General features: G+C 40.7%; 1 protein-coding gene across 4 annotated transcripts in view; it reads right to left on the bottom strand.

The window, feature by feature from the left end:
• Positions 1 to 12223, bottom strand: part of HMGXB4 (HMG-box containing 4) — a 31047-nt gene that overhangs the window by 2783 nt on the left and 16041 nt on the right. For all 4 annotated transcript variants that reach the window (XR_009009716.1, XM_057556609.1, XM_007165713.2 and 1 more), the window contains 4 exons: positions 7223 to 7304; positions 6213 to 6277; positions 5091 to 5196; positions 4244 to 4413 (listed from right to left, as the gene is read on the bottom strand). Coding sequence is in view for 3 of the 4 variants with exons in the window: in XM_057556609.1 (XP_057412592.1) it covers positions 4244 to 4413; positions 5091 to 5196; positions 6213 to 6277; positions 7223 to 7304 (423 nt within the window). In the remaining variant the exon portion in view is untranslated. The remainder of the gene's footprint in view (positions 1 to 4243; positions 4414 to 5090; positions 5197 to 6212; positions 6278 to 7222; positions 7305 to 12223) is intronic.

Below are 12223 nucleotides of genomic sequence, written 5' to 3' on the forward strand. Positions count from 1 at the left end.
CTTGAATCACACTCCTGGCGCTCCCTCCAGGTTCTGGGTGAGTTCCTTGCATGGTTCTTTAAGTCTTGGGCAGTTCTATGAAACTTGTGGCAGAAATGGAAGGTCTCTGCTTTGATAAGAATACATTCTCAGGTTTCCTTTCTATATTCCTAATCCACTGTACCCTCTGTGAGACCTTAGGTTAGTCACTTAGGAACAGTAGGAAAAAACCCCAAAAAACCTATACTGAAAAATCTTTAAAAATGCCTCATCTATTCTGGAGACCTGCTGGGAAGATTTGTGGAGATCATGTATGCAAAAGTATTTTTCTTATGAACTCCACAAATATAGCTCAAATGTGATAACCATGAGAATTCTACATGTTAACATATAACACAAACACACACACACTTCTCCACATATGTGGCTGTTTTGATAGTGGATGATACCACTTTTCTGTTCTTTTTAAAACTTAACTTCTTACAAAATGCATATTGTTTATATCTTTGTGATTCAAAGAGATAACAAATAAGATTGCTTGCTACAAATAATGCTGCCCAGCTCTTGTATAATCTGCTTCAACCAGAAGTACTGTGAGGATATGTCACCTAGGAAGGCAGCACAGAAGCGTCCTTCAGAGAATGAGCTCTGGGCTCGAGATGGCGGGGTCAAGAACCTGGCTATCCCGCTCACCGAGAGGCGCAAGCGGCTTTCTATGCTGTGCCTGGAAAACACAGTACTGACAGCGTCTGTAGCACGGAGCGGATTAAGTGAGACAACAGACATATAGTACATAGTACCTGGGGTGGTGCCTGGCACCTGGGAAGTGCTCAGAGAGTATCAATAATGATTACTACTATTACCAACATCTTCATCTCCAAAACTGCCTTTCTGGCTGCCTGCTAGGGCTCTCATTTTGGATATTTCTCAATCTCAACATACGGTAAAGAGAAATAACCTACCCTTCCTCCTAGCATCCCTTCCTCTGCTAAAATCACCACCATTCACACACCTGCCCAGTCTCAAGGCCTTGCCACCGCTGAGTTTTCTTTCCCTTCATTCTCCTTGTCCAATGTCTGCCCCCACTTCCAAGGCAGGCAGCAAAGGGTTACAAGCATGGACCCTGAGGTCATGCCACCAAACTCAAGGCTCTGTTTCAGCACTTATGGGCTAAACTCTAGAGAAAGTTCCTTAACCTAAGTCTGTTTTTCCTTCTCTAAAATAAGGGAACACAAATTTTGTTTCACAAAGTTGCAGTGTGCATTAAAGGAAAGGATCCATGTACAGCACTCTGAACCAAAGCTGCCTGAGTGAGCATTCAACGGAAGACAGCAATTAGTAATATTATTCCCTACTTTTGCCCTACAGTTAATGATAGCTAATATTTTATGTCTGACTCTCCCAATAAGCAACCTGAGAGCAGGAACCAAGTCATACTCATTTTTATACCCTTCCAATAACTACTGGGGTTCTGCACAGAGTAAGCTCTCAATAAATATTTGTTAAATTAAATTCAAATCTTTGTCATGTCTAGTCTAGATTATTGTTATAACTTTTCCCTAATTCTGGTCTCTTTTCACTCCCAATCTAAAATAGAAGATTAAAAAAAATTAAAAAAAATAAAATAAAATAGAAGATATTCTCAGTGAAAACCAAATGAGAGCTCTGATCATTCCTCCCTACTCAAAAAATTCCGGTAGTTCCTGAGCAGTCATTTCCCTCTGTAGTTTGGACTATGCCCTTAATATTCAGCCTTCCTCTACCTTATGCATTGGCTGTTCTAGTTTTTCATCATTTTAGCAATAAACCCCTTTGGAAATAAAACATAAAGTGGAACCCCAATATATAAAACAGCTAAAAGATCTGGTTAAAGTGAGAATGGGGGGTCTAGAGCCCCACTGGGTCTCTTTTGACCCATCTCTGCAGAAAACCCCAGGGTCGAGAAGCAGATGTTCTCTTGGTTTAGGATGTCTCTCTCCAACATCTCCGTGATACCAAGTCCTGCTTATCCTTCCAGGTCCTGCTGGAACCCCACCTCCCCTTCACAGAGCCTCTCCTGACCCCCTAACTCTCTGCTCTCGAGCGCTGCTGTAACTGCTTCAGGTGGCACAAAGCCGCAGAATGAGAGCAGGCTGAGAAGTGGGGCAAGCTGCGCTCAGTCACAGCGAGTTGCGTAAACTTGTGATAACGGTCACTTAATTTCATTAGGTTTCAGGTATTCAATCTTTAAATGAGCAAACTGTATAAGTCAGTGTTCCTTAAAGTGTAGTACGTTTACTAATTTCAGGTGGCGTAGAGGTGAACATTAATTATTTGATATACATCCATTTTGAGGTACATTAGAAAAAAGATTAGAGTATCTCACTTGCGATATCGAGGACATCATTGTGAAAGCATGGATACATTTATTTAAATAAAAATATAAATAAATCAGGAGCTTGGGATGAACACACACACACACTACTATATATGACAGATAACCAACAAGGACCTACTGTATAGCACAGGGAACTCTACTCAATATTCTGGGATAACCTATATGAGAAAAGAATCTAAGAAAGAATGAATATACGTATATGTGTAACTGAATCACTTTGCTGTGCACCTGAAACTAACACAACATTGTAAATCAACTATACCCCAATAAAGTTAAAATTAAAAAAATACAAAGTAAATAACAGTATAAAGTGGTATGTGGAAATGGCCAAATTGTGAGGATGCACACAAATGATTAAAGTCTGGGGAAAAGTGGGGTATGGGGGAGCGGGGAATCGCTGCTGGCGTATACGGGGTCTCTTCCGGGGCGATGAAAGCGGCCTGGACTGGACAGTAGTAACGGAGCCACAAATCTGTGCGTATACTAAAAGCCACTAAATGCTACATTTTAAAAGGGTGAACCTTATGGTATGTGAATTATATCGTAATAAGACTGCTCCTTATGTTAAAAAAAAAGGGGACTAGAGATTCTGCAACATTCTTTCCCTTTTCTGGTCAATATGTACATGTAACTCTCCCACAGCAACTGCTCACAGAAGCTGGCTTGTTTTATTTGCTAATTATTAATCTATTCTATCTTTCCAATTAGGCTGTAAGTTTCCTGAGGGTACGAAATCATCATAATTTCTACTCCCCCCGGTTTTTGGAATAATGCCTAAGTACTCAACAAGTATTTGCTAAACTCAATGGAAACGTCAGGGAAAATCTGGAATATGGAAGGTGAAAAAAACAAATCATTTAAAATTTTAACTTTTTAGGAAACGTAAGAATGTCTAAATATGAAAAATAAATAAGGATCCCAGAATATTTTATTCTGGAAATATCTATATCCATTCAAATATCTGGGCCTACAGGAAAGTAGCTGTTTTGACACCTACTAAATTTTGAGAAACTAGCCAAAGAACTTAGACAAAGCTTCATCTCTTGCGGCCTTTGGCATTTTATTTGTTGAATAATAATTCAACTTCCACATAAAAGCAAGTGAGGAGTTTTATATCCCTACACCGATTTCTCAGCTTAAAGATGCCTTTAGTAATTCAGACAGATTTCTTTGCTGAAATGTCCTATTAGGACCCAGTGGAAAACTGAAATACTACACTACTTACTGAGTTAGTCGGGAGAAATATCATTAGAAATTGAATACGGTAATAGAAATGGAACATGACAGCTTTGCAGGTTAAGTGATTTTGAAATTGAAGCTTAAAAGGACACAGATCTCCTTAGGGTACACAGCACGGTATGATTCAAGTGCAGAGTAATGAAGAGCTTGAGAGCCTCAATCTCCCAGTTGCTACCTACTTTCAAAGCAGTAGAGGAACACTTAATCCCCTGTACAATCTAATCTGTCTATTGAAAACCTTGCTGGAAATGCATAGAAAAATCCAAACTCTCTTAGAAATAAAAATGATCAAAGCTTCCATGGGATTTGTACTCATTTTTCCCATTGCATTTTAAAAAAATAAAAATGAGTTACAGGATTATATGTCAATTGTATCTCTGTAAAACTGGGGGAAAAAAAGTTACAGGGTAGTCTAATTTCCTTTTGTGCCATTGTTTCAATAGGATGGTATTAGTGTAAACTTTGAGAGCCAGTAGGTAGATTCCAAATCTCTAGACGTTTCTATCACCATCTCTCTTCTTTATCACCGTATCCTGAGCACCTGGCATAAGCCAGCATACAGCAGTTGCTCAATGAATGTATGTGGAATGAGCAAGTGGATTCAAATCACATAAGCAACTGGAGTCATGCTGCTGGCAGGGCCCTCACCTCGGTTTCCTGCAGGCGGTGTCCAATGAGGCTCAGGGACTCTCCCAACAGCTGGAGATGAGCAGCCACGTCGATGGGCTCTGTCTCAGGGGCTTTGGCTGGCGAGGCGGGTAGCAGCATGGTGGTGGGTGGGGATTTCTTTTGGGGTGACAGTACTCCTGCAGGGGAAGCTGAGAACAGAGGCAAAATAGAGAGAGAAAGCTTGCCAATGTTCTTCCGGATTTTCCCTTTTTATGAGCTCTACCAGGCATTAACAAAATTATGGACTGTGGGCCAAATCTGGCTCATGACTTGTTTTTGTATTGGCCTGTGAGCTAAGAATGATTTTAGATTTTTAAATGGCTGTTGTAGAAAAAACAAAGAGGAATACATGACAGAGAATGCATATGGCCCTCAGACTTAAAATATTTACTCTCAGAGACTTCCCTGGTGGCACAGCAGTTAAGACTCCAAGCTCATGCAGGGGGCCCGGGTTCGATCCCTGGTCAGGGAACTAGATCCCACATGCATGCCACAACTAAGAGTTCGCATGCCGCAACTAAGGAGCCCAAGAGCTGCAACTAAGACCCAGCGCAACTGAATAAATAAATAAATAAATAAATAAATAAAATATTAAATAAAAAACAAAAAATAAAATATTTACTCTCCAGCCCTTTACAGGAAAGCTTGCTGACTTATGACTTAACATTTTCTAAATTTTTTTGGCAAACCTTAATATTCAGTAATAATATCTGGATATCAAGATCTGCTTCTAATATAGGCTATTCTCCCCATTTCTTAGTGAGGAAGCAAAATTCACAGTGCTCTAGGGAAAAGAATGAAAAGAGGAGAGGGGTGTGGTGACTACCTTTCACCTTCATGGAACCTTCTGAGCTGGATGCTTTTCTTTTCACAGTTGTAGCTTCTGCTTTGTTCTGTTTGTGTTGCAGATATTGAGCTTTTTGCTTCCAAATCTGCAACCAGATCAAGGCAAACAAATTTAAAAGGGCAAAAAAGTAAAAGGGAAAGCAGTCATGGAAGAGGAGAATGAAGAAAAGAAAGGGAACAGTGGAGGGGAGCAGACAGAGGGTTAATGTTAACTTTTCAGCGGAGGGTCAGTGAACAGGCTTCAGGTAGCGGTGACAATAGTATCTTAGGAGAGGACCACGAACACCCCCCAGTGCTAATGGTCACATCACAGCATTGATTCTGCGATCACTCTAAAATTGAAATGTAAAATCACAGAGGAAACATCTGGCTCATCCTAATGTCCATGTGGTTTAAACATTTCTTCTAACCTGCCGGTTGGAAACACCAATACTAGGATAACAATGACACGGAAAACAGAAACTGAAGATAATTGACCTGGGTGAAAAATATATGTTGTTTCACCCAGATGAGCTGTACCTTAAAAAAGCAAGATGGTAATTCTAATGCCTAGACTACCTTCATCTCATCTAACTGGAAAGTGACTGTGATTCAAATATGACTATTTATCGTTGTCTTATTAGCTTTTTGACAGGAAGGCTTATTATTTGGTAATGGTTGATGAGGATGATGACCTGGAACCTACTTACCTAGTAAACATTGTCCCATGTCTTTATTATTTGCTGGGACTATCAGGTGCACCACTTTCCTCAGTTCTCAGACCACAGCTGACTAGTAGGTGTTTGTGGTCAAGGCCTCTGACTTCAGATTCTCTTTTAACACGACTCATTGCCCAAGTTAGGTCATCTTTTGGCTCAAATGTCAGGTTGTTGGGAAAAAATTAGATGAGGTTGACAGATTAGAAGACAGCCTCCCTGCAGCTAAATCCTCATGTCGAGTGAACTGGCACCAACTACTTTATTGCCCTCTGCTAAACCATTTTCCACTGATTTGTAATTTTTTTTTTCTATGTTCAGTGTTGTTTGGGATGGTGTATAGGGGGATTACACATTTTGGAAGGCATAAAGCAATGAAAAATGTGTCCGTAATAAACTGTACTTACCAGTTTGTCTTTCTCTGGCAATTGCTTCCACACCTCAGCCAGTTTTTTGCTCAGTTCCCCAAAATCTAGCATAAAAGAGTAAAAAAAAATAAAAAACAAAAACAACCCAAAACAATAAAGGTTTAACCATAAACAAAACAGACGACTGACAGGAGCAAAAACTAGGAAAAGGGTCTTGAAGATCAGATTTAAATAGCACAAGAGTCTTTCAGAAAACCAAACCAAACCCCATCACTTTCCTTGATTCTTTTCTGGAAGGAAGGGGCTGTTTTGGTGGCCGTGAGACAGGCTCAAATTCTCATATGTCTACTCTCTAAGGATTTATTCCTTAAGCATCTTTCTGGTGTCTTTTAATTTGATCCCACGGAACAGGGCTTATCTACTTAAGTTAGAGAAAATATGTTATGGAGAATCTGACTGATTAAGAGATGTTAGAGTTTTACCGAATTTCTGAGAGCTCAGAGACAAACTTCCCTAGAGCAGCTCGGAAGCGATCTTCCAGACGTGTAATGCTGTGCTTCCACATGTAGAGCGAGGTCATGCTTTATAAAGCACATCTGTGTCTTTCACGGTGCTTCAGTGTGCCTCACAACAACCCTGGTGAGCAGGTTGGGAAGCTAGTTCACACATTGGGCAAATGAGATGTGCAGAGGGTACGTGACTTGTCTAAGGCCTCAGGTGTAGTGTGCTTCTCACCTCCCTAACTTCCGTATAGAGACAAATATGAACAATATAATATGTCATCTCACTCCGACTCTATACTGAGGGCAGTTTAAGGAAAAGGTCAACTGTAGAATCTTGGAAAGAAACAACTGCGTATTTATGTACTGTGCTTTATGGACGGGGTGAACTAAGACAAAATCTACAGTGACTTGCACAACTGAGGAAAGAAATGAGATTTGTGTTCTTTTCATACTATGGGAATAAGTTTGCCTGCTGACTGGATTAACTGCACTGCTTCAGGGACACAAATGGAAAGTAAAATCACTAAAGTTGAGAAATGTTCTTACCTATGCCTGGATGGTCAGCCACAATGGTTACACGATACTCCTTACAGAACACCTGGTAGGCCGACATGTTCTTCTTTTTTGGCTAGTACCACATAAAAATAGAACAGGGTAAGACTTAATTAGAACACAGGTTGAGCAACCTTGCATCTATGGGAACAAAACAAAAAAGATACCTGCACTTTTTCATCAAGAGTTCTAAATTACTAACCAGCTTTCCTAAACACGATAATTAATTTTTAATCCATGTTACTTATGACTCAGAGATGAGTATCAGTTTTATTTTAGAAGGTAAAAACCACATGCTAAATAAATTTTAGATTTTTCAGGTTGTTGCAGCTACTTGATAATTACTTGTAAAGCTCTTCATCCTTCCTACAAATGTTACATATTTCAGTTAGAATTAAGTGCTAAGAAAATCTTTACCTCTCCTGGGGTGTCTAGTTTTCATCTTCTTTGAAAATAAGAACCACATAATTTCCCTTTGCTTTGGGGCCAGAAAATCAAGAGCTAAATTTGTGTTCATATTGTTCCTCTGGTTTTGATTTCTAATCTTAAAATTTTCCTGATCCTGCTTTGACTGTCACTTGTAGTTTATCATTATTTTATTATTCACATTCTTGTGGTCCAAGGTGAGGAGTAAATAAATAACTGAAGACAATTCTTTGGTACTTAACGTAAGACGAACCTCTTTCACTTCAACAAACGGCTTTGTACTACCTGAAATGTGTTTATTCTTCACTTATGACAATTCCAAAAGCAATGCATGATTTTTGGGAAACAAAAACAAAATGAGCTTTTAAAACCAGTTCAATGAGGGATATATAAAACAAAAGATATAATATATTACTGTGCATCCCATTTTACAATTATCCATAGACTCAGGAGAAAAAAGTTTTCCTACCTGAAAAGGTGCATTAGATAGCACCTGCTCAAACCTCTCATTTTGAGGATGAGAAAGGAAACTTAGAAAAATAGTGACTTTCCTGGGTCCTGCAGCTATGCCAGTTATAACACGAGAATGGCTACAACCTAGCCTGACCTCCAAGGCTATGCATTATGGGACAAAGAAAAAAAATATGTTGTAACAGAAAAAATTACATTTCAAAAGAAAAGATTATCCCTTTATAACCGTTATCTAATAAACTGAGATGTCTTCAGTCTGGCTTTCCTTACAACCTCATCTGTAAGTATCAAAACATGATGATCGGTCCTCCACTGCCTCCCAAGATAGTCCTTTCTGGTCCTGCAGTTATAATGACATGAACAGTTGGCTGGTGCTTTAAAAGCTACCGGAAATTTCTGTTTGCCTCAAGAATCTGATTTTACAACCAAAACAAACCAACAACACAGTCCTGTCTCGTGACTTCAGAGTTGCACCTTGTTTTTTTTTTTTTAATAAATTTATTTATTTATTTATTTTGGCTGCGTTGGGTCTTCGTTGCTGTGCACGGGCTTTCTCTGGTTGTGGCGAGCGGGGGCTACTCTTCGTTGTGGTGCGCCGGCTTCTTGTTGCAGTGGCTTCTCTTGTTGCGGAGCACGGGCTCTAGGTGCACGGGCTTCAGTAGTTGCAGCACGTGGGCTCAGTAGTTGTGGCTCGCGGGCTCTAGAGCGCAGGCTCAGTAGTTGTGGCGCACGGGTTTAGTTGCTCCGCGGCATGTGGGATCTTCCCAGACCAGGGCATGAACCTGTGTCCCCTGTGTTGGCAGGCGGATTCTTAACCACTGCGCCACCAGGGAAGCCCCTGCACCTTGTTTTTAAACGAAGCCTGATCACACACTTTATTCACCTTAGTTCTTTTTCTTTTTTTAAACTTATTTATTTTTGGCTGCATTGGGTCTTCGTTGCTGTGCGCGGGCTTTCTCTAGTTGTGGTGAGCGGGGGCTACTCTTCATTGCGGTGCGCGGGCTTCTCACTGCGGTGGCTTCTCTTGCTGCAGAGCACGGGCTCAAGGCGCGCGGGCTTCAGTAGTTGTGGCACGTGGGCTCAGTAGTTGTGGCTCACGGGCTCTAGAGCGTGGGGTCAGTAGTTGTGGCGCACAGGCTTAGCTGCTCCATGCCATGTGGGATCTTCTTGGAACAGGGCTTGAACCCATGTCCCCTGAACTGGCAGGCGGATTCTTAACCACTGCACCAACAGGGAAGCCCTCACCTTAGTTCTTAATGTTGTTTTCATAAAACAACTATCCTCAAAGGCCAAAGACTAGCTAAAACTTATGACAATAAAAAAGCTGTGTGATGGCTCAGACTTTAATTCCAAAAGGAATTCTGAAACCATTTTTGAAGAATGGAAACAACCCTGAAACGTCTTCCAAAGTAACTGCTTTGAATGAGATAGCGCTTCTTTGGCTACGAAAATTATGCCATGTTTGTCATAAATTTAGCTTCAAAAATTTTAGACTAATCTTTTAAAAACAGCTTATTCATAGGCCTGACGTTTGGCCATAAAATAAAACAAAACTTGCAAGGAGTTTTAACAATGTTTTCTCAAACATGATATAAGACTACAAAAAGTCAATGCTCTCTATTCCACAAGGCTATCTACAGCTATAACATAAATTTGAAACTACCTTTACAAAATTAATCACAACTCTTACCCAATATGTTAGATCCAAATCCACATAGTGAAGAAAGGGGTTCGTCTCATAGCTCTTATAAAGGACTTTATTCAATTATGTAGAAAATATACCGGCATTTATTGAGTATCTGTACTGGGTACAGTGAGTAGTTAAGAGGATGAGCTTTTGAAGCCCAGATCTTATTCTAAGGCAGTCAAGCAGCATAAAGTAGTGGAAAACATATGAAATGTAAAGTTTAAAGGCCCACCATTTTTTCTCACCATTTTAGCTTCACCTTATACTAATTATTTGATCCTGAATAAAACGCATGAGAAGTGGATTGCTCTCTGACATGTGATATTTAAAAAAAAAATATTGTATTTGTTATTTATTTATTTACTTATTTGGCTGCGTCGGGTCTTAGTTACAGCACACGGGATCTTCACTGCCATGTGCGGGATCTTCATTGCGGCATGCGGGATCTTTTAGTGGTGGCATGCAGGATCTTTAGCTGCGGCATGTGGGGATCTAGTTCCCTGACCAGGGATCAAACCCGGACCCCCTGCATTGGGAATGCGGAGTCTTAGCCACTGGACCATCAGGGAAGTCCCCTGACATGTGATATTAAAAGTATTTCAGTGGCAAAGAAGGAAAAACAGAGACTAAAAAGAAGGAGACTGAAAAGGAAAGAGAAAAAAAGTAACCCACCAAAGTATTCTGCCATTCATTTCTTAATAAATATTTACTGAGCATCCACTATGTGCCAGACATTGGGAATACAGCCAAGAACCAGACACATAACCTAACAGAAAAGACAGATAAATATGTCATAATAAAATGCGACAATATTATAGGGAAACTACTGGGTATTACAGGAACATGTAATAGGAGCACCTCACAAATTAGACAATCGAAGAAAGCCTCTGGAGGAAGTGATGTTAAATGTACATTGGAAAGCTGGGTGGAATTAGCCAGGTGAAGAGTGGTTACGGGTGTTCTAGGCTCTTAGAGTGGTAACACTCATCAGAGAGAGAAGTAGGAGATGATCCCAGAGAAGCAGGGAGTGCGTAGAGATGGATGCCTTGTAACCTGTATTGAAGAGTATGGACTCCACTGGAGAGAAGTGATGCAAGTATTTTAAGCAGGAAGTCCCATGGTCAGGTTGCACGTTAGGACCATGGAGAATGGACTGGAGCAGAGCAACAGCGGAGGCAGGAAGCCCGATGGGGGTTGGGGGGCTGCTGCAGGAGTGCCCGAGAGGGATGATGAAGGCTTACAGCCAAGACACTGGGGTTGGAGAAAGGCAGATAAATTGAAAGGGAGGGAGAAGTGACAGGATTTACCAGAGATAATGTGAAAAAGTGGAAAGAGCCTGGGCTTTGGAGGCCGACAGAGCTACGTTAGAATCCTGACCATACTATTTACTAGTTACACAAACTGCTTCATTTCCCTGAGCTTTAGTTTCCCTGTCAGTAAAACTTGGGTAATACCATTCCCAGGGGTGGGAATTAATCAGCGTTTGGCACTTCAGTAGGTACTCAGTCATGCTATTTCTGTGGTAGGCAGAATTCCAAGATGGTGCCCAGGATTTTGGCCTCCTGGTGGACACACTCTGTAAAATGTCCTCCCCTTGACCGTGGGCAGGACTGGTGAATATGATGGGGCATCACTCCCATGATCATGTTATGTTATATGGCAAAAGGGAATCTGCAGATGTAATTAAGGTCCCTAAGTGAGCTGAATCTGAGTGAATCCAAAGGGAGATTATCCTGAGTGGGCCTGACCTTATCCAGTGAGTCCTTAAAAGAGGTGAGACCCAACAGGAGACACTCTCCTGCTGTTGGCCTTGAACTTGAAGACAAGAAGTTGCCATGAGTTTTACAACTGCAAGGACCTGAATGCTGCCAACAACCTGGAAGAGGACCTCTAGCCTCAGCTAAGAACCCAGTTCTAGCCAACACCTGGATTCAGTCTTGTGAGAGACGGAGCAGAGAACCCAGTGGAGCCCTATCTGGACTTCTGATCTACAGAATTGTGAGCTAATAGATGGATATTGTATTGAACTGCTAAATTTGTCATAATTTGTTATGCCACAATAGGAAAGTACTTTTCTATTCCCTCTGTATTTTTCAAAATAGAAGTTGTAGCATCCAAAAAGCTAATAGAAGATTTTTTAAAAATAGAAATTCTGGTGAGGGAGGATAGAGTGAAATCTTCTGACCTAAATCAGACAAAGAAAATAGCAGCAAGGCCTTTACTTTAAACTTTCATTTCAGTAGTAAAAGTCCCATTTTCAGTATTCTTCTGGTGAAGTTAGTCATGTTCAGAGATGCTACACAAGTGAGTTCTGGGTGCTGCATCTCCTTTATTAATTTAGTAGCAGCCTCATATCCCCAAATGCTCTAAGTGATCTAATCCTTTCAAGTCCCCCTTTACTGGGCCCAAGA

This window comes from Balaenoptera acutorostrata, chromosome 11, assembly GCF_949987535.1.
Source record: "Balaenoptera acutorostrata chromosome 11, mBalAcu1.1, whole genome shotgun sequence".
NCBI classification, from domain to species: Eukaryota; Metazoa; Chordata; class Mammalia; order Artiodactyla; family Balaenopteridae; genus Balaenoptera; species Balaenoptera acutorostrata.